Source organism: Xylocopa sonorina, chromosome 3 (assembly GCF_050948175.1).
Source record: "Xylocopa sonorina isolate GNS202 chromosome 3, iyXylSono1_principal, whole genome shotgun sequence".
Lineage (NCBI taxonomy): Eukaryota > Metazoa > Arthropoda > Insecta > Hymenoptera > Apidae > Xylocopa > Xylocopa sonorina.
In genome coordinates this window covers 8957293-8981071 of record NC_135195.1, presented here as the reverse complement: position 1 = coordinate 8981071, position 23779 = coordinate 8957293, and the positions used below count along the sequence as shown (strand labels likewise).

Here is a 23779-nt window from a genome sequence, read left to right as displayed (position 1 = left end):
AGCTACTATTTCCATATTTTTTTTAATTGATCTACCTATATATTACTTTCTTTTAAAAAATGTATACTTAACATTTAATATAATATATATATATATATATACACACACACACATACATATATATATATATATATATATATATCTCTCTCTTTAAAATATTTACAGTCAATATTATGGTACAGAGTAATTTTAATTGTTTCTTGTATTCATATTTTATAAAGGCAATTATTTTATCATAACTATAATCCTTATGTATACATGTATATATAATGTATCGTATCAAGTTGTTTTTACAGCAACCACGTTCGTACTAGGACAGTATATAATACAAGTAGGGATTATTACATGATTTCTGACACTTTCTACACATATATACACAGGGTGTGTCATGATCATACAAATCATAATTTACCTCGTTATTATTACGTTGTATTTTGATGCCAATTCTTAACTTAAGGGTACTCATTTAGACATTCATTAACTCTCGCAATTCTTTGTATCAGTTTTACGTTCTTCTGAACACGTTAGACCTGAAAGAACATCTTTAAAAATATTTCAAATGTAACGTGCTAGTTGACACCATTCTATCAGTGCCGTAAACCTTATTAAACAAATACTTTTATTCATAGTAACAGATTAGCAAATAAGAGTCAGCTGATTAATTTCAATTGAAGTCCGAATGATTTAGAACAGGCAGCGAGTAAATATTAGCAGTCCTCATGTATTGCCTGTTAGCTTTTTAAACCAGCCAGTAATTTCTCTTTTTCTCTCACATTATAAAATAAAAAATGATAATATGCATTTTCTTTAATATGTACTATCTGAGAAATTGTCACAGATTATTTATTAATGGCTCGATAAACTTTATTAAATTTGAAACTTCGTTCGTTCTGGTTTCACCGTAACGTAAACCATACTTGATAAATTAGAATAATTCATTTCATACATCTTTCTGCAAAAAAAATACTGCGTCAAAACCGGTAAATTTACGAGAGAACCGCTATTTATTTACGTATATCTATCTAGGAAGAGACAATCTTAGAATCCGCTGTTGAGCAAGTTTCGTAAGATTTATACAAATTTAGAAGTTACAAAAAAAATGTAGTCTCTCTCAAGAATACAATCGTATCATCCGCGCGGCACAGAAATTCTCTCAGAACATGAGAGTTTAGAATAATGAAGTTGATCTTATGTAAAAATGCATCGTGTTGAAATTATTTTCAGTTGAACAAAGAAATAGTACTTTTTAGTAAATACTAGTATGTAAAATTTCTTATGCAAATAAGTAATACTTTATTGTCATATGAAATTCGATTACTTAAATGTTTTTAAGCATTTGATACAAAAAGTTGGATCTAACAAGCTAGTAGACACCTTTTCTTTAACTATTGCAATGCATAGTACATAATATATCTGTGTGTACGTGTGTCACATGCAACAAGAATAAACTGCAAATACAACAAAGAATGACTTGACAATGCACTCGGAAAATGTTTTGTTGTTAAAATTAAATATATGTTTGGAAACAATTTAAACGACTTTCCGTATTAATGCTGCTACCGTAATATAGCAAACTATTCGTTTAAAATTTAATAGATGTTGGAAAGACTTACAATTATAATGATCCAGATTACAGATTAATAGTGTTCAATGTGTGCGAATTTTTTGATGCATTGTCCTTTGGTGACGTAGTGGCAACACTAACTTGTTTGTTGGTATTGTTCGTAAACGGCATAGCAAATTTGAAATCTGCACCGTTTGGTAATTTTCGCATAATTTTGCCAGATGTAATGAGCCTTCCAAAACCTTCTTGATGCGCGAATGCGTATCCTGAACGAAGAGATCTTCGTGTCCGCCTCGTCGATGGTGTACGAAGTATGTCTTGACTTTGACGCGAACGAAGTTGTGCCAACCTCTGTTTAAGCCTAACTCTGTCAGACAATGTTGGCCTAACGTCTATGAAGAAAAATCTCCACGACAGCACGGGTATTACTAATATAATACAAGAAATCACCGCCGTGAACCAAAACGTTGCTTCGGACATTGCCTAAAATTAAGCACCCAAGTATTGATATTGAATTATAATATTAATATTATATGTAAAATCACTCTAAGCCAAATCGATCACTTTTACAGTTGATATCTGAGATTTTGTTTGTTTCAACTGGAACGCGTGATCAATAAAAGACCATTTATTTTCACGTAGATATGATACTTGAATTTAAATAAAATCCCAGACATTCCATAAAAGCTGCAGACTTGACGCGGAGCGATCATTACAGTAGAATAACATACCATAGTAAGACTGCCAACATAACTACCACCTACGACGAAGTTATAAAAATAATCTAAAATAAAATACCAAATGAGCGAGCCCCAAACCATAATGTGATTTACAATCGTCCAGTACGATGTATCCAGGGCTATTTGAACAGTCACGACTATGACTAATATAGTGGCTACAACACTTCCTAGTAACATATGATCAGAAAGTACATAGCCCTTTGGTGATACTCCATCCTTATACGTTCCTGAAGGTGGAATAATTAATTAACATTACGTTTATGTTTATTCAATTTTTAAATCTAATATAGAAAAAAAAGATAAATTATTAAAGTTTACCATATGGAACCAAAAATAATACACAACTAGCGAAAAACCCGTGTATGGCACTCCAGCAAAATTCCTTTTTATTAAAAAGTAAATTTTGTAACCCAGGTGCGTAAAGTTTTGGATACATTAAGCTATTTTTATCGTTAACGTCTTGATCGAATATCCCAACTGCCATTACAGGTAGCGATGTATAAAAGAGATTGTAGACAGAAATGTACATGGGATCAAACACAGTCTGCAAAGAAACATACGATTTTATAATTGTATGAAGATAATTATCCGTAAACGAAAGTTTTAATACTAGATATTAAGAAATCAGAATTATTAACAATAGCTCATTTCCCTAATACTCAACTTTGGAACCTGTTGCTCGACAAAGGAATTTTATGAGTCACATTCGCCTTAAAATCATCACTTTACAATTATAGCACGAAGATGTCAGAAAGCGAGGCTACTACTCATTATAATAATACGAAGATCGTACCTGTGCGCTGAATCCACAGAAAAAGGCAAACCAAATGTGGCATAGCGTGAACGCAAAGTTCTTGTAAAAAAAATATCTAAGAAATTTGCTCATTCTGTAATACGACCATCTGCCATGAACAAGGAGTAGTCTTTCTAAAAATCTGAACTGTCCTATCGAATAATCGGATGCTAATACAGCTTGTAATCCTTCTTGTCCGCTGATTCCAACGCCTATGTGAGCTGTTTTTATCATCGAGACGTCATTAGCTCCGTCACCGATCGCTAAGGTTACAGCGTTTTTATTTTTCTTTATTAATTCGACTACCATTGCTTTTTGTAAAGGTGTCACGCGACAACATATCACAGCTTTACCTAAAAATTTATCGTACAATCGGTTTTTACTAGATTGTAGTTTCACTCTATTGTGGGATGCTGAGGACACTAATTAAGAAAAATCGAAGTAAATAGAGTTTGCGAACAGATAACTTACATTGGCTTGATACTTCGAGGAAAAGTTGTTCAAGTTGTGGATGTAATGCGTGAACTAAGGAATGTCCATTGATAACTACCGCGAATCCTGTTGCCTGCTCCATTTCGTGCTCATCTTGTTCATCCCTGCTAGGATTGTATTCAGTATCACTGCTGCATATGGAAAGCACAATGTTTAAGTTAAAACGGATTGATTTTTAACCTGGAGTACACGTGACTTACGTTAATAATATTTTTCTTAAAACCAAAGTTTTTTTTTTTACAATTACAAGGAGCTTGATTGAACTTAGTATCCGTGATGAAATGTAATACTTCATTACTTGTAATATAAATAGAGACATAAAGGAAAATTCGTCTCATTTAATAGAGAAATGATGCGCATTAATATTATAAACAATACACACAGTGCACTGTATCATGGACTACTAATATCATAACGTGACATAAGCAACATACTTTGTGTTGTTATTATTATTATTATTACTAAGATTAATTTTAAGCATACAGAAAGAGAAGGAGTGAGTTTCAAGCACATGATAATTGTCATTATTCGTCTCGACTAATTATTGTTATTAATTGTAGGATATTGAAAAAAAAGAAAAAAACAGAAACTGTAGTATTCCAGAAAAAAGGATCTAAATAGTACCTAATCTACTACGTACTGAAATATCTACGTTATAAATAGAATGATCGACAAGCACAAGGTAAATAGTTCCGATATTTCTTCAGTTGTGAACAAAAAAGTTGAAAGGGAAGATAATTAGTATCATATGAAACTTTAACTTTGCATATGTATTTTAAAATATCTTAAAATTCGCATGCAAATATGTATCGAAGTGCGTACTTGAGCACTTTATATAAACTTAAAGTTTTCTATTTAAACGTGATAGAATCAATAAATCATCTATAATAAATTCAATTGACATAATGTATCTATCGGTGCAGTTTTAATTGTCATCATTATAAATCATAATCAACTGCATGCTAAAATATCGTCAACCTTATCAACAATTGGTGAATAACAATATTATCAAGACTGTATAGTTCGTAGTTGACGTGTTTTCTGTTCTTTTTTTTTTTTTTAAATACAACAGTGTGATATAACATTTTGAACTTCAAATTTCATTGTCATAATTTAAAATGTTCAAAGTATAGGATCTGGATACGAAATATTTATATAAATCTTTAGGCATAACCAGACGAAAAAAGCATTACACAGAACATGATGCCACATTCAATACGAAAGAGAGAAACTTTGAAAAATAAATGCGTTAATTAGTCAGATTTTAAGTATGGAAAAGGTTAATGATTGGTACTCCGTCTCTTTCATGTGCCTGACCTTTCCTTGTCCCACCTGAATGTGACTACGGAGAGAGTTGGCCGATTTTGATGACTCGAGGTTGTTTTGATAGTTTCCAAATATCGCGCTAACTGATTTTCAACGCCATCGTAAGTAGTGGCATCTACTATAAAAACATCTGTAAGATCGTCTGTCAATAACTGACAGGAATAGCCAATATTGATAGCCGTTTCTGTGCGAAAGAAAAAGAAAGAAATAAATCGATATAAATATTTACCTATATCATAATATGTTTAATCGTAATGTGTGAAATCTCAGCATGAATTTTTTCGACATAATTATACTTTGAAAAGTATTAACAAAAAAGAAAAAATGCAAACGTATCTATTTAAATCGTAACAAGCAGATATATGATATGTTACAAATATTACCTATGCTTCCAATTTTAATATATATATATACATGTATTTTTACCTTGTTTGTCACCAGTCAATACCCAAATCTTGATACCAGCAAGAGCTAAGTTAGCAATAGTTTGAGGTACACCGTCTTGCAGCTTATCCTCAATGGCAGTAGCGCCCAGTAAAGTCATATCTTTCTCTATCTCTTCATAAATCGCATCTAATTTATCATCTTTATTCTCGTGGCTCATGGCAGCTTCTTGATGACGTTGTTTCCAATCATTGAAAAATTGTTCATCCAGATCTCTTACCGAAAGGCACAATGTTCTCAAACCCTCACCGGCGAATTTGTTCAGGTGCTCCAAAGTTTTCGCCATAATATCGCTGCTGCCATTTTTCAATCGTTCGTAAATAACATTGTCCGCTCCTTTGCAATACAGCCTGAGATGACCGTCCTTCCTCAAAATAACGGACATCCTCTTCCGGACGTTGTTGAAGTCCAAAATGCAAAGCAGTTCGTATATCTCGCGCTTCCCCATAACTTCGATCGTTATGCTGTTTGGCGACCTCTCCTTGAATACAAAACCGAAGTTTCTAGCGGCAGATACAAGGGCGGCCTCGTCCGGTGACTGTGCTTGATATTCCAGCTTGCCGTTCTTTTCCTCCGGCATGACGGTATGACAAAGTGCCAACAGTCGAAAGAAACTGTGAACATCCTCGTTACTTCTTTTTACAGCTTCGAGTAACGCGGTATCGTAGAATTTGAAGTCCGGCTCGTAATCCTTGTTGAATGAGAAGTCCAACGGTGTCATTGTCTGTAAGTGTACATTAAGTAACGTTTAGGAATACCTTCTTCTACTACTCCTGCTACGTGTTAGTATGACATACAAGAGACAGTATGTAGAAATGAAAGTACTAGAAATTAGAGTAAATACCTTGACTCCGTATAAATAGATTTGTTGTAAGTCAGCAGGCACACGTGAGATGTGTTAGAATTTTGTAATTTATTTAAAGCATCGTGAAAATTAGTGTTCAAGGTTTAAGCTGTTTCTAGAACCGCTTATAGTCATTTGCAAAGAATCTAAATAAATAAATGAACAAAATCCTGTATGCAACACGCATCTAACATATTGGATAGCCGCAGTTAATAATTGCTACATGTTTATGAAACCGAAACATTTGTTAAACCTTGTACATTTGAGAGTCAAAGAAAATCATAGTGTAGAACGAGAGGAAAGGGAGAGAGAGAGAGAGAGAGAGAGGGAGAGGGAGAGAGAGAGAGAGAGAGAAGAGAGAGAGAGGAGAGAGAGAGAGAGAGAAGAGAGAGAGAGGAGAGAGAGAGAGAGAGAGAGGAGTACTAGAATGTGCATTAACTCGAAAGCATTATTTTCTTGTTTAATGTATGTCACAATGATTCTCAGCCTCTCGTTTGATAGTAACGATACAACGCATGACATCAAATCGTAAATGGTAGCATAACAAACGAATAGGGCAATAGCAGAAAGAGGTAACTAGAGTGCACACACTAGTGCACAAAGTATATTTTTCTATATGGGAGAGATGTGCTAATCATTAACATGCGTACTGAAGATTTATGTGGAATCATCTGACTGCCAATGGTTCCTGGCTCTCCGATTACATTGCATATCCTGTCCACATGTTCCAGCAGACGCACGTTTGGACCACTTGTGAGTGGATGAAATTGAACAAATTCTTGTCCATTTTTCCATCGCATCGTAGGTGTTCGGGCAGCTTTGTCCGTCTACATGCAGCACACACATGCTAAGTGATGTACATGAAAACTTATGCAAAATATGGCCAAACTGTGAAATGATTCTATTGCTTTCTATTTTGTTACCAAGAAAAAATTCTTGAACTAACAATTACACTACTAGACGAAACAAACGGGATACTAAAACTCTTCAAGAAGCTGTACACAAATAAAATTACGTGATTACATTGCACCTTCACTTCATAGCTTTCAGATTTTTGAATAAATATATTCTCTCTTGATAACAAAGATATGAAATGAACGAAACTGATGTATGAACCTTCAGTGCATGATGATTTACGTTTGTCGAGATATTTATGGCTTATGTAGAAACAAAAACTTTGTGTTTTCAAGCGAATGGGTCTTGTGTAAAAAACAAGCTTATCTTTCTAAATCAACGAATGATCTATATTTCCTCGGTGTGAAACGTGTACGCAACAGGAAAAATTAAAAATAACATCTGTGCAGTGAAAATTTTCGATTGCAATAAACCTCTGTTGCAAACGATAACAAAAAATGTGTCAACTTAAAGATAAAACTTGACGCGTACAAAAATATTAGAGGCTAGAAAAAAAATAAACAAAAAATGAAAGGTACGATCAACTTCATTGTACAACAATCTAAGGGTATCAACGTACCCAAGTCGTCCACATCGAGTCTGGTTACGGATAAGAAGCTGAACAAACTCACCTCGCTCAAATCGACGACTTCCCCGGTAACTTCGTCGATAACGTCCCCGTAACATTTCCCTGCCACAGAACACTTGTTAAAAGTCATGATATTCTGCGTCAATGTCCCGGTTTTATCGGAAAATATATATTCTATTTGTCCCAACTCCTCGTTTAACGTGGTAGTCCTAGCTTTAGCGTGCGTGTTCGTTGGCGCGTAGTACATCTCCTCGTCCCAGTTGATCAGGAACGATTGAACGAATCTGATAACTTCAACACTCACGTATAAACTGATTGGCACCACCGTGTTTAGTACGATTGCATACGAAAAGAACACAAGCAGAGCGATCACTGTGGCACCGCCCATAGGCTCGGTAGGCACCAGCGAGTCCCATGGTAGATACACTTGGAAATAACGGCCGACGAGGCTCTCCCAGATACCACAGCCGATCATACAAAACAAACACATAGAAAGTAAAAAGAACACTATCCCGATGATGAGAAGATTCAGCAGCCTATCTATAGAGGTCCTCTTAAATTTGGTCTTCCCTGAGTTTTGCATCAATTTGGTATCCTTGCCAGCAAAGATGACCACTCCATAGCACCACTGCGTGTTACGGAGCACGCAACCTCGTAATATAATTTTGTCGTTGTCCAATGGGTATCTGAAACGTGTTATATATTAGGGCGTCGGCTACCGAAATAGATACTATTTCAAATACATACATATGCTTCCACTTAGAGCAATTTATAGGAATACTATTTTCAAATAAACGTTTCAGTGAAATTTAGGTAAATAGTACAAAAAAACCATTGATTTAAGATAATGTTCGATGTAGAATTTAAATGATGCGATGTACGTGGCGATTCTACTGGCAAAAGTAAGACGAAAAAACTGAAGAGTAGTAAAACTGCGATCAAACACGCGTGCACTAACTGCAATGCATGTAATCTAGGATCTATAGAAACCTACGATCGATGAAACCGAGATTACCTTAAGAAAGGCAAAGGGTTACTTACTTTCGTCCCTTCCACGTAAGAGTACCATCAAATTTATTTAACAAATTATTAGGAGTTTCGCATATAATTTCCCCGTCGAATTGACCGATCAATTCGTGATTATCCATCATCTCGGCAGTTTCAGCTAAGCACTGCCGACACTTCAAATTCGTTTCCCTAAAACAATCAAGTGCATCAAGCATTTCTCTACCGCAATTTCTTCTCTTCTTGATCAAATCTTTAGCATGTTAAGTATTGCATTAGAGTATCAGCATAGATTAGATTCTAACGTGTCCAAATCATCGTATAATAAGATTCCTTAGAGGAACAACGGTTGGTAAAAAAAAAGGCAAAGAATACTAACCCATCTAATTCTGCGGTTTCGATATAACAAAGACCATTTGGCTCACTAGTAGATAAAAGAAGGACGTCGGCTGCAACGAACTGATCGTTTTCCATTCTAATTACATCGCCTACTTGCACTTGCGACCATTTCTCCTCTCGGAGACTAGTGCCTCGTAACGTTTGCGATTTCCGATTGTTCACTTGCGAATCGCTGCTGTGCCGTTGCTGAACAGAAAGTGAAGCGAAACGATGAAATCGGCATCAGGCGTATTCGCGTTCATTTCGAAGGGGGATGGCAACGCGAGGTTGGTGGTACTTACAAAATCGTCGTAGGCATCTTTGACGGCAGTGAGCATAAGTACCCCTATAAGGGGTATGGCTGTAGTGATGGGGGTCAAGGAGGAGATAGCGGGGATCACCTGAAGCACCAGCAGGCATAGGAAGTAAAAGTTAGCGAGCCGCTGGAATTGCTCGAACAAATTTAATGGTAGGAACGTCAGAACCGAATACTTGGACGTCTTGATGTAATTGTTCTGGAATGGGAAAAAACGAAACGCGTTCCGTCATTATCAGCGCTCGCTCCTCTTCGAACTCTTAACTATCGCGTGGAAATTGAAAGAAATTACGGAACCGTATCTTGGATCTTACCGCATAATTAAATTGTGAGTTGAACTCGCGATTATTGGCGCGAATTCTCCTCTCCGTTTCTGAAAGAAGAAAACAAAGTTATACTTAATTATGATGATAATTATAAGATAATATTGTTGCGAAATATTGTTCTATTATGTACGAGTCTTTGGATGAGGGAGATCAATGATTCTCGTTAAACGGTATTCTCTGTAATCCTTTCTTTGTGCAATCATGACAATTAATTTGCATTGCTTTCGTGGCCTTTGTTTATAAAGTAAGTCGATTAAATTGTGTTGTTCATTATTAATGATGATACTCCGAATGTAATTAAAATATGCTTGCAAAAAGATACCAAGAATAGTAAATTTTAGTATACGCGAAGCTGATGGTTGAATGCTGTTCATGCACTCTCAAATTAAATAACAGATGTATGAGGATCCCTGCTTGTGCAGCTTATTATATAATACATAAAATCATATTAACCGAAATCTGATTAATGACTAATTGAGTTGCAAAAACAATTGAATAACGGAGCGTATAAATTTCATTCACATCCATACGCTTTTAACCAGGGCGAAATACTAATATAATACGCGAAATATAGGGGTAAAGTGGTAATCGAGCAAACGGAATTTACCATAATAACACGTTGTTGCATAACTACCGTTTGTACTTACTCCAAGATACGAAACCGAATCTGGTTACCAAAGCATATGAACTTTCAGCCGCGACTACTCTCTAGTAATTAAAATTAAATAAACGAAACTGGAAATTGAAAAGCGGACTTATTTGCTTTACACGTACGGGACGTGTTCAATTATTCCAGGAATCGCGACATATATATCGCGTGTAAAACGGATTACAAGATTACGTGGCGACAACCAGATTGAGTAATGTGCAACAGCTTTTTTCTGACACTCGACTATTAACGTAACAGTTTCCCATTCAAACGATCACTAAAATATACAAATGTTGCTCCTTTGTTCAGCCACCCACGCGATCTGGTTATGACATCAAAGAGAAAACTCAAACTTTCCACAGAAAATGTTAAAAAAAACCTGTCCTTTACTATTTGAAACTCAGTATATATTGTTTCACATAAAACATTTTTTATATATTAAATAGATTTTAGATTACGCTACATTCACACGATCTGTAGGATACTAATTGAGCGCACTTTTAATATACAAGTTGTTTATTACAAAGGTAAAGTATATTATTATTTCCATTTAAATAATAATGTACTTTTTATGCAAAACGTTCGAAATTCTAAATTACTTTCGACATCAATTTTTCATATTTTGGAGTACAAAGTTTATTATTCTACCTGGTACGCACGCAATATGAATGTAATACTAATGCAAACTATGAACGACGAATGATCAATACAAACATAAAGTATTTTTATCGATATAACAATTTTTACTGAGATATTATAAGTTGCTCTGAAACTTATAAAATATCCTACATACTTCAGATTACGTATAAAGTTTTATAGAAAAAATAAAGGTTTCACCATTCTTAGAATTAGCAGGTTTCATCACAAGTCTGAGAACGTATTGATACTGCATCTAGACCAGTACATTATCGCCACATCAATATTTAGACAAAGTGTTTATTCTGCTCTATTTTTTATCCAAGTTAAAACGACTCCAGTCTCCCAGGCGAGTGAGAAATGTTTCACTGCATTGTTTAGCCGGCGATTCAAGTACTTTTGTGACCCAGTTTTTTAATAAATCAACTCTAACATTGTCAAAATCTGATAATCATTAAAAACTGAAGTAAATGTATTTTATTCTATTCTACCTTTTACTGCAGTCGCTGTAACGACCTCATTTTACCAATTACGTAAAGCGTGTATTTTACTGTATCAAGAAAAGAACGAGATCTGTGTATCTTTCACAATCGTCGTTGTTCTCAGTATCCACGAAATATCATCGAACTGATGTTGCAATCCTAAAAGCAGGGATTCCGCAAAAAAAAAAGAAACTAAGTTGAAAATGTGAAATACTATTTTACAGAACTTTAAACAAAGTTTTATGTTTGAGTAAAACAGCATTGAATATTTGTGGGGAAATGTAATATCTAGGACACGGTTATATCAAGAGAAATTTAAGAATTATATCTAATAATTTTTATATTTAGAAAAGACAATTTTTAAACGAGCATATTTCTGTTTCGTTGTTTAGTACGTATGATAAACAAGAAAAGCAATGCAAGTAGTTCAGAGCGATGTCCATTAGACCGAGGCATCGGTGAGGTCACGCTTAAGTGCACGTGTACTTGAACGAATCTCCAACATCGATTTACTAGAAAACAGAAGTCCGTATAAAGAGAATGTCATTCCCCATTTTCAACTTATTTTTGCTATCAATGATGTTAATTTGATTACAGGAAAACGATCACCTTTGATAAAATTGTTCAGTTCTAGAAAACATTCAAGATAATCGCTTTTATTATCCCAACACTCGTATATCCTTTCCATTTTTCAATCGGAGCTATTAGAAAATTCTCAAGAGCTCGAAACTATTTGCTAACAGAATATAAGGCTGAAAAATTTGCAATAAACGTAAAGTGATTCAAAATTAGATTGGTAAAAAGCAGTTAAAGGCATTCGGGGAGCCAATGCAGTTCACTGGGAAATAGCCAGCAGTTTCTCCTTTCGCGTGTCACCGTAACAAGAAAAAGAGAACTCCGAAATGAATCGGAAGTTGGATGCAGGTGAATGAGAATTTCCGATTCGCGAGTAGACTCACCGCTGGAAAAGAAGGAAGTGCTACGGCCGATGCACTCAGTGGCGGGCGGCGAGTTCGGCGGCGCTAACGATGAGGAGGACGCAGCGGTGGCGGATCGGTACCTGGTGCCCTTCCAGATCACCAGCTTGCCCAACACGGTTAACAATGACTCTCGGAGGGTGTTGTGCCTACTAGCAGCGCCCAAGCTGCTGGACGAGTCTCTTTTCGAGCATTCGCCGACCGCCTCGACCTCGTCCGAGGACGAGGGCAGATTCACCAGCGTGTGGACTTGCTGCCCGTCCGCGGACTCCTCCTGTGGTAGGTGGTGCAGACGCAGCTGCTGTTTCTTCTTCGTTTTCCGACGTTTCTTCTTCTTCCGCTTGGTACCGGAGTTCTCCTCGCTTTCGTCGTTGCACACGGACGCGGCGGTCGTCGATCCCTTCCGGCTATCTTCCGCGTCCGATTTCGCCACCGAGACTTTGTCGGCCTCGTCGCAGTCCTTTACCTTGGTCTTCACACGACAACATTGCGTTACAGGCATCGCGGTACGGAGGCGTTAACGATTGGTCGAGGACACGCCGTTTGGCACGAACGATGCACCTTTTTCGTGGCTCCCTGTGCGCTCATTTCTTTTTCATCTTTCTCGCCTTATTTTACTTTAGATCCTGCATACGGAACCGTCGCGCGACTTGGAAATAACATATTTTTTATACCATCAGAGTTTGGTTTATAGACTTGATTCTAAGTATAATACGAGCTAGATGTAGTATGTTTGTTATGACTAGTTTAAATTAATGATAGTTTATTTTGACAAGTCTATTTTATGTTGTTACGTGTTATATATTCATAAATAAATAGGTCCTGAGTGTAACTTATTATTAACTTCTTATCTTATGTGGGCTTATATTCGTGACGTAAATTGTGGTTTAAATATGATAAGTATAAGTTATATTTATACCAAAGTTTAATTTATTTGTCACGTGTTTGCCGCTAATAAATATCCCTACAATTTTCTTCCTTTTATCCTATCTCAGATATACAAATGTTCACTCCAATTTCTGCAAGTTCTAGTTTATACCGAAAGGAAGTTGTCAATCTCCAAGAAAATATTTAGAGGTTTCTCAATTTTCAGTTTAGTCAGAAATCGGGTTGTCATATTTGCCTAGCAAAACGGGGCTTTGCTAAAGTACCGAGCAAAAGCGGTGAAGGTATAATTATAGATCGTGAATATTCATCGTTCAGTTTTAAGCCAGTTCGTACTTTTAAGCGATTGAAAGAATCAGAATTCTCCGTTTGACCAGCTCTATTCGAAAAAGCATTCCAACGACGAATCAGTGAAAACGGCGAAGTTTGGTAGGGTCTTAAATAGATTTAAACAAGTGTAATCGAACTGTATTCACGGTGAATCATTAATGGTAGCGATTTCTATTTTCCTCCGATGTTTACCTAATTCTGAGGAGAAAGGAAAATAAGCTGACGATGCACAGACTACCGGAGATTTATTCTGTCGAAAGGAAACGGGAAGCAGAATTAGTGCAGCGAGAAGCTTTAGCGTTGAACAAGCATCAAGGATTCAACGCGCAATCATTGTTAATTTCATAAATCTCAACAACTTTGCTTGTTTTTCCTTTAGTTTAATTCCCAAATGCAAACTTTCCTCTGAGAAATGAACGCATTAATGCAATTTAATTATCCGTTCGTCTGAGGGCGACAGAATGATAAACGTTTCCCGGGTAAAAACAATCTACAAGAAGCATGTCGAACGGTCTAAATAGAATAAGTACGTATTCTCAGAGTAGGTGTCTGTTCCATGTGTAAGAAATTATCGATTGCTTTCTCCGCTTTCCGTCGCCTCTGATATACGTTCGCGTGTCGCGTCGTTCGCACAAAACGGGTATAGAAAAATGATTAAATATAATAGTCGATGCTCCAGAAAGCATTGTATTTGAAATACTGGTTCAAAGGTGCGGGGTAGAATGGTTGATCGCGTGCAAAAATGTGTCATGGACGGTGTATACGCGCTTACGCGAAACAAGCCGACAGACTTTTCCGGCGTCTGCAATGAAGCCAAGATACGCAAATGACCGTAATGTCGAGTGGCTATAACGAATCTTTATTGTGTTACACAGGCCTGAGTCGCTATACTTAACGCCATTTATCAAGAATTATTAGGCTGTAACTTGTTTCATAAATTACTACGTCTAACGTCACCTATTCTCAAAAATCTTTATCTAACATTGGCCAATCAGATTTCAAGATGTTTGTGGCTTTTCTGCAGAATCATGCAACCCCTTGAGACAATCTTTTATTTGCAAAAGGATACGTTTGTTTGAGGCCTGCTTGGACCAACTCGAAGTTCTCAAGCTGGCTCAAATGAACCTCAATTTGTTTAATTACTCTTGCAAGTTGGTTGATGCAACACGCAATAACTGATATATTTGCGTGTGACTACATTAAACTTGCGTGAAAGATTAATTGAAAATTAATGAACTAATCTTTCGAAATAATTAATCTGAAGGAGATTTGAACGGGGGATCTTTGATTTACTAGGTTGAACGTTTAACCGACTCGCTTATTTCTTATTTTATCTAAATTTTTCCGTAGTTATCATACATAGTACAAGAAAATTTTGATTTTATATTAATTATTGTTTTCTTTTTTACTTGCTTTCTTCTGTTTTTTTAAACTATTCTTAAGTATGGAAAATTATCTTAAACCACGTAAGGATTCCACTGGCACAGCAATTTATACGTTCATTAATCGGATTCCAACGATTACCTTGAACGTTGTACTATATATGCCACACTGTGACATATATTTGTTAGTTAACTTATTAAAGCTGCGTGAAATAGATTTGCCTATTGTGTCACCAACTGTTTCGTTATTTCGATTCGAAAAACATCGATTTCAATTGTTACGTGTCATATTCTGCGTATAAACTTTATACTCAAGATTCATTTGATATTAACATGGCAGGATTCCGTATCCATTCCAACTGTCATATAAATATTATCCTTAAGTATGTCAATGAAATCACCTAGATATAAAATGGATTTAGATATAGCAACCCAGCGTCATTACGTGCTTCCTCTTTTCAATTGCCACTGGTAGCAGAATTCGTATACACTTACGATCTGCCTTACTTTTTTCCCGTATTCCTCGTCTGAAAACAGTGAACGATGCACATTTGCGTTCGCTTTATGCGTTAGGTACATAAACACCAGTAAGACGGTGGAAATTCATGGGACTTCGGTATTGGTAAGCGTAAACACTCGTGCATATGAAACGGTACAGAGACACTATGCGTACTGACAATGCTTGAATTTCAAAGACTGCTGTTAAATATATGATATCGATGAAATTTCTCGAAACTGGATAAGATAGTGAATGTTACCCTGACATGTAAAATTATTTTTAAAATGATTACGCGTGTACTTTAAGAATAGTTGAATCGTTTGTCAGCCTTCCGTTTTGACGAACTAACTTTGTACATGTAGGGAACCACGTGAAATGTGCACTGATCGTCAAACGGCACACGAGAGTCAGCGAACGGAAATCCAATGAAGACGTTCAAAAAACATTCAAGCATGTAACAACAAAAAAAAAAGGAGAAAAAAAAAGAAAAACTCAAGTTACAGTTACTTTTTAAAGAGTACATTTTACCGATTAAGAGCAACATATATATTCAGGTCACAGAAATTCTCTCTCTCTCTCTTTATATATGGCTAAAAAAAAACAGAAATAAAGAAGATAGCATACGACAGAATCCAAAAGCACATTATCACGTTTGTAGAGAAGTAATTTCCATCGTTATAGACGTATAATCTACTTTTGGTATTTAACCGATGCAAGCAAGTGCTCGAATCCCGACGGGAATATGTGACACAAGACGATCGTATATTTGAAAATGATCATTTCATTGCATTACCAAGTGACTAGCATATGCTCTATCAGCGTCCTCACACTAATTTAGTTCCGACTTCGAGCAAGTTCCTGTTACTCTTGCCGAAGTCACCGCGCGACTTCCGTTCGTCGTGTCCTCGAGAGTATTGGAGGACTCACCTCGAAGACCTCGAGTTCCAGCGTGTCGACCTCGACGCTCATCGTCTATCCTACGCAAACTATAAACCTTCTATAAGGCCAACCTCTTCTTCCTCGTGGCACTTTAGCCGTGCCGACGAGACGATGTCCGCCTCGCCTCTTACATATTTCCACCTGGATCCCTCCTCTTCTTCGTCCTCGTGAATCATTGCAGGTGCAGGACGGCATTAGCCCGTTAACACTGTCTTCGTTAAATCACGATGCCCGTTTACGACCACGTTTCCACTAATCATTCGACGGCCGTGTCCTTTGATCGGCATTTTTCTTACGGCGATAGCATGTAACTGTCGTAACCTATTTGCCGTAGCCTATTTGAGTTTCTCACTGTTCCGTTCGAACAACTTTGGAAGGAAACAGTATCGACAAATCGATCGTCTTATTCTACGTGCTGTTTGTTCGATGTCGTTGGATTAACCCGCAAGATTCCAGCCAGCCTCGTTAGCACCGTTCTTCTCGTTTATAAGGTCGCTGCGTGATTCTCCAGGTTTCTTCAGTTCTTCTGCTAAAACGCAGCATAGAGGATTGGTCATCCGTGATCGTGTTGCACGACAGTACCGAGGCAATGTTTTTCGTGGGAAAGATCGAAACATTTCAAGTCGTTGAGGGGGGCATCGAAAGAAGGTGCAACTTTCGTTGGCTACCTGCGGTCACGCGGGCTTCCTAGCGCACTTCAAACGGGGTTTCTGAAAATAAATCGCTCTTGTCACGTGATACTGTGTGCATGTGCAAGGATTCATTTACCGGCACGTTCGTTCGCACGGTGTCGTTAACATCGAAACGTGTACGGGCGGAAATTGGGAAACGATTGCGAACAGTTTCAACGTTAACGCGAATCAATCGATCGCCCGGAGTACCAGACAAAAATATCGATGTCCGTCTGGCTTTGAAAACAGACGCATTATTAACACATTGACCCGAGACGAGCTTAAAAATAAGCTTGAAAAGTGAGATTCGCGAAATATTTTCTGTTCTCTGTCACGAAAGATTGCTGGCAAAATCAGGTCAGCGGAGGATCGTCTGTCGAATTCGATATGACGTCGAACGTACTCAACGTACGCTTTAATAGCGTTCGTACCTATAACATTTGGTTAAATTATTAGGGAACAAGCACTGTAATTATCTGTAGAGGTCGCTCTCTCGACTAAATTGTTATCGTTATATGGAAAATAAATGGAGACGCAGGCAGTACACGTAGACGGCGGTGTTGCGTTGCTTGTGTGCGGTTATGTACCAATTTTGTACTTGTTGCATGACATATGGGAACATCGTCCAGTTACGAGGGATCGATATATTTAATTTATTATCAGGAAACTTCGGGAGATCGACGTTAATAGAGAAACTTCAGCGGAATATTTTCTAACGTAGGCTTAAAATAAAAAACACGACAGTCTATTTCTATAATTTGTGATCGCTACAACAAATTACACAAAATTTTAGTATCTGCATTCAGTGATCAATGACCATGTACATACATATTTATGACTTCTATTGATGGTTTGGAATATCAAGAGGTAAATGTGATGCATTATAAATTCGATAACGATCCTGTCATTACATCTCGAGAAGTCCGATTACGATACGAACAAAAATTAATAGCGATGATTGTTAGGAGAATTATTACTCGGATGATGCAAGGAACAAATCAAGTGCATCGAGGTATAGACTAGCGTGTCTCAGAAAATGAGTTTCCGTTTCGAACAGGCTTACGCGAACATCTCGATTGCAGTCATTCTCGATGTCATAAAAGCAAAAATAATGAAATGCGCGTACAGTTCCGCTCGACAGATAAGATTTCCTCCGTCGAAAGAGAGGAGGATGGCAGGGATGAAGATTCAGTCTGACAACGCGCCCCGTTGATAGGAAGGGCACGTTACGTATCGCAAATCCTTCAAGAGCGACGTTTTCTTCGTTTGTCCTTGATTCTATATGCACGAATGATGTCAGCAACGTTTGACGAAGCCGCTTTGGGCGTCTACGAACGAAAATATCCGGTATGCGTGCGCGTATCACATATGTGTGTGCACCGTCTCGAAATATTAGCGAGTCTCGGTGAAGCCTCGGTCTAGAGGCTGGCTCAAAATTTCCAGGGAATCCATGACGAAGAAGAGCAAAACCGCTCTGCCTAGCCGATCTCCTAAGACGCGAGCTACGATAATGGCTCTTACGTAAGACGTCAGTGGCTCTCAACCAGTGGTGATTGTATTGACATTTCCGCAGAAATTGCTTTCGCAGTAATGGCACAGTTGGTTATTTGTACATCGTATACGCGGAAAATTCACTCTGCGTAGACGGAACGTGGAACTATTTTGGTGTACGCATACGATGTTACGGGTTTTTGTCGAACGTTAAATCGAACGAGTCCGGCGCGCGCACGTGATCTTATTCCATCGTGTGTCGATGACTTTCGAAAGCTTTCAACCGAATCAATTATAAGATTTCTCAATATGATTTTATGTCATGTTGTCCATCGACACGAGCAATCGCTGATTGCCCCCCGCAATCTTATTCATTTCTGATGCCGGATCTGCTCCATATTTTTAATCGTACGGAACCGAAACTCGTATCCTGACCATGATTTGTGCTTTGTTATAACGGATCACACACGTGTCGGAGTTTTGTTTAGAGTTAAAATGGACCTTATATGGATGTGGATCGTTACTCCTTTTTTTCTCCTCTTGTTTGTTGCGCGGTGCACGTTGTAAACTAACGAGCTTTTTTAAAACATCCCCGTCTCTATTATTAACGATGTATAGAATAAAGCCTCGTCTACTACTATCAATCAATTTAATGCGAAAATTAATATAATATCCCCATTTAAATATTTTGCGCTGATGGCACAACTGCAATCTCCATTAGAATTTCTCAGGATTCGCTTTTGCCGGAAAATATAGGTTCTCGTCGCCTCAATGATAATCGAAAAACTAGAAGGGATCCCGTCTCCACGCCCTTCTTCTATTACGTTATTTCGCTTCGGAAGTAAATCGAAGTTCGAGAAGCTCTCTCGGTGGATTGTAAATTGGTTCTGAAGTGAGAAATATCGTGACGTCACAAGAAAAACGAACGATAATAGAATTTCGAAAAAATACATACAGAGTTCATCCCTAACTTACTCATCAGGAAGAATTAAAATGGCGGCTTATTTGCTGGTACCGATCGGCTGTTAACAATATGACTTTTTCAACGCGTTGAGTTATGTAATTCCCGTTTTTATGTGTAAGTTGATAAGAATCACCGCGAGATGCGGCAAATATCATTCGTAAACATTTTACGCGTTACCCTAGGATCGACCGAATCTCATCGGATAGTTGGCACTGATCCAACTAATTCAAGTTATCGGTTTCACTGAGAAATATTCGCTTAATTAAATCGTCGCAGCTATTGAACGTAAAGATTTCGACATTTATTTCTATTTTGCGAATGACCAGGAAAAAAGGATTCTTTTTCTTTCACATGTAAAAGGAACGTCAAACGTTAATGAGAATGGGAACCTGTAGACATTGCATCGTGTTTGAAAGCCTCAAAAAGGCTGGCGACACGGAAAACAAAAGGGGCCACAATACCAATGACAAACGCAAAAAGTTACACCGTGCGTGTTCCCTGTTCATATATAAGAGAAATTTTAGCGAAATTTAACATGCCCAGGGCGTTGTACACGAGTTCTCTGCGAGCTTTAAAAGGAGGAACTACAATATACCAGAAGGCGTGGATACGCGAACGAGTTCTTCACGTTACAATCTTCCGAAATTATTTCCTGGTGCAAGAGTACTAAGATGTAGGATAAAGTGTTCCAAGAGATCTTTTTCTTTCAAAATTTGTTCACTTGTAGGAATTAGGCTAGCTTTCAAAAAAATTTCAGTGAGTAATTCTGGGAATGGAAACAAGACAAAGATTAAGAATAACAGAATCGTGTTTCAAGCCTCACTTTTAGAGAAAACGAGTTTGAAAGTTCTTCGAGTACGCGTGCACTGGTAGTAAGAGTTCATAAGCCGGTGCAATACGGGTGCTCTTGCGCAGCCACATAGAAATTCGTCACGCGTCGTACCGCCTTATGGACTTCTACCATTAGTACACGTGTACTTAAATTTCTAAAACTGTTTTCCTCGCAGAAGGAGCTCCGAAAACGGAATTTTCTTACTCTTAATTTCCGTTTTATCTTCGCTTTTCGAATCACCCAAATCTGATCGAACTTTTATTTTCATTCCATAAAATGCATTGCGTACAATATTAACATTACTCTTCGTGCTCCACGTCTAACTTGTATTGTGAAATTAACAAGCAATTTTTCAATCAAATATCCAGGAGAAATGTCAATTGGAAAGTTACGAAATAAAATTTTTTATTTTGTCACTCGAAAGTTTCAACAAGTAACATGTTCGAAATAACCGATTGTATTAATTTCTGTGATATTGTCGTTTCAAATTGAACTCGAGTATCGAGACGGTTTATTGCTTTTTTTTAATGTCTGTCATGGCGTGCAACGACCTGCGTCACTCAGTGTTCTAGTTTGTTTACTATCAAGCATCTATTCGTTTATGGAAATGAACAAGCAAAGTAAATTAATAACAACGGACAAAATATTTATCTTTCATGACGTCCCGAAAGTTCATGGCAATCCATTTGGATATTTCTAGAGTACGATAGCTACACGTCGGTTTCTTAGGGCTGAATGTTTCATAATGCTTCAATTTCTTGAAATCTACGCAGGAAAAGTGACTACCGAATAATTAAAATAGCATTTCATGATGTTAACGAAAAAGGTCAGCGTCCACAATTAGAACTTAATCACACATTTCATTTACATTTATTATAAAATACTTGGAATATATTCCTTTTATAACCTCGGCTATTAAAAGCTTGAAATAAATATAATTCGATGTTATTGTACTTTTACCCAGTTATAAATTCAACACGTTACGAAGTACAAGGGGATAAGAATATCAATCACAATCATTGACACCGACCGCAAGCAAGTCACTTACGGATGGATTTACATTTACTTAAGAAATTGCTAAATGAGCGCCGCCTTGGCGTCGGAGGTGCTCAAGCACTCCTGAATGTCCATTATATCCATTTCTTTTGTATTACACCATCAATAAAATGCTAAAATAGATGGGCAACTAACCTCGTTCGAAAAGAATTTAATAACGCGTGTCTGACCGTGTTCTAAATGCAAGACTATAGACGATGGACAACCGTTCGAGCGAATATCATTGTCACTGCGGAGACAACGATTGTCTGGTGCTTTTCTCCATTTAATACGTACGCGAGGAGACACGATGCAAGTGTATAAAAAGAAAATTAAGTCTACCATTGAGCTTGAATAATCCTAACAGATAGGCGATGCTCTGCAGACATTTGAACGTCTATTGACTACACCGACTATGGTTACAGATGAACGTACATATTTATCAGATGTCTCGATCGTTCTAACCGATTAACCGGTACCACATCTGATGACAAAATGTCATCGATATAACGTTTGATCGTATCGATTTACACCACTGGAATCGTCGATTCAATAGTGTTTGATATTACATAAAACTTGTACCACTATCGTTTCCCAATTTCCTCCTGCGACATTAACAGACGCGAGATCGTTCCTACGGCAGCATACGACCTTCGTTTTTCTTTCTAAGGGAACCAGGTTACCTCGTTGTTTTCGCAGCTAGTGCAAGGGTACAGGCGGTCGAAGCGCCCGCGTCGACGAGGGCGACGTCGTTATAACGATCGCCGTTGGGTGAGAGAGCATATCGAGGCCGTTCTTAAGTAAATTCTACAACTGGAAAGCGTTATCACTTGCTTCACGCGCATAAAAATGTTCGCTTCGACGGTAATCGATAGTTCGATGAGGATGCCTCCTTCGAGACACGGGAAGGAACCAGACACGGACAGAAATCCGGAATGCCAGCACAATGTCGTCGATAAGCGGCGACGGGTTCAATGAGTCACACGACACTGCAAGCCGTTCTCTCTTTACGATTTTCACGGGGAACCGATCATCCGGTACGCGTTGGGCGGGCACGATCTATCGTCTCGACGACCATCGAACATCGGCACCGGCATATTCTATGTTTTCTCCCACTGTCAGCACTGTCGTCACCATAACCATTACCCCGAACGCATCCGAACGCGGATTTCACGCGTTCTCTGTACGGATTACCGGTCGCGATCCACGGTGATCGGAGATTCACGCGTATGTGACACGTTTCCCACGCACTGCACGAGGGTGTCCGTTACACGACGGCGTGCTTTACACTCCGGACGATGCGACGAAAACCCGAGTCGTCGAACGAGGTATTGTTCGATGATCGTTGAGAGACTTCGAGGCGTCGTCCCCTGACGGCGCCACGAGTCACTACGCCGGTGGTGCCTCGGCAATTTTCAAGGCAACAACCACCGCGAGTTGTCGAGGAACATCCACCGTTCGGGGGTAAAGAGGATTGCTACGTTAGCGGTTGCCACTATGGGTAAACCATCGGGGATTAGATCGCGCCGATGATTTAAAGGCGCGAGATTCGTGCCACGATGCTTTCACTTATCACGATGAGATTCGGATATCGAGCACACTTTCCAGAGGGAGTTGATTCTCGTTCTCCAAACTTTCATTCGATAGTTGGAACATTTTTCAATTTTTATATTTTGTAATCGGATGGCTTGAATGACCATGAAACGGCGTCGCGAGAAACTTATCGATAATATCTGTAGCAACGTTTCAGTGGATTGTATCCAAGAGATGCGTATCTGATTAACATATGTATAAAAAGCCGCCTATTTATAATTGTACCAGAGAATACCGCTTGAAATTGAGAATCATCGATCGAATATAACCAAGGTAATCGTAACAAGCGTTACATCTCAGCGGGTATCGTCGATTACCAGTATTCTCTATTCGCAGAGGTGCACGATAATCGATTTTTAAATACAAGTACTCACTCACCTTGCATGGGACGCGTGGTAGCACTGCGCGACATTGTTCGCGTGATCTTTTAGGCTGCGGCTCAGGATTAGGCGCTTCTGGACGGAGTCTGTAGATATGTTCCACACGGAAGGTGACACTTTTTAAAAGTACTTTCTCGGCTCGGCGACGCTTCGCGACCGTATTCGTAAAAAATACATCAAATTTATGGCACGACCGCCGCGGTGTAAAAACGAGGGTAAAAAACGGCCTCCTCTGTTCGCCGGGGATTGATGTTGCCTCGTCGTCTAGCGGCACGTTCAACTTCCTCCGTCGAACGGGTTGATTATTATTATCGAGGACGCGT

At 38.2% G+C, this 23779-nt stretch overlaps 1 protein-coding gene and 1 long non-coding RNA gene across 8 annotated transcripts; both read right to left on the bottom strand.

The window, feature by feature from the left end:
- Positions 1 to 132: 132 nt before the first annotated feature.
- Atp8b (ATPase phospholipid transporting 8B) lies at positions 133 to 23694 on the bottom strand. Of its 7 annotated transcripts, XM_076893097.1 has the most exons (16): positions 16562 to 16839; positions 12438 to 12927; positions 9700 to 9758; positions 9372 to 9584; positions 9071 to 9276; positions 8728 to 8883; positions 7730 to 8372; positions 6854 to 7030; positions 5342 to 6083; positions 4907 to 5099; positions 3569 to 3720; positions 3098 to 3450; positions 2623 to 2848; positions 2296 to 2531; positions 1614 to 2047; positions 133 to 530 (listed from the first exon to the last, which is right to left on the bottom strand). In XM_076893097.1, the coding sequence occupies exons 1-15, from the start codon at positions 16664 to 16666 to the stop codon at positions 1631 to 1633; spliced, it is 4368 nt and encodes a 1455-aa protein (XP_076749212.1). In that variant the 5' UTR covers positions 16667 to 16839; the 3' UTR covers positions 133 to 530; positions 1614 to 1630. The 7 variants fall into 7 exon arrangements, with proteins under 7 accessions (XP_076749212.1, XP_076749211.1, XP_076749213.1 ...); XM_076893096.1 differs by lacking the exon at positions 133 to 530 and having other exon boundaries at positions 909 to 2047; XM_076893098.1 differs by lacking the exon at positions 133 to 530 and having other exon boundaries at positions 909 to 2047; positions 3569 to 3717.
- Positions 16844 to 22706, bottom strand: LOC143422458 (uncharacterized). Its single transcript, XR_013101717.1, has 2 exons — positions 22167 to 22706; positions 16844 to 17200 (listed from the first exon to the last, which is right to left on the bottom strand). It is a non-coding gene; the product is annotated as an uncharacterized LOC143422458 (long non-coding RNA).
- Positions 23695 to 23779: the final 85 nt, after the last annotated feature.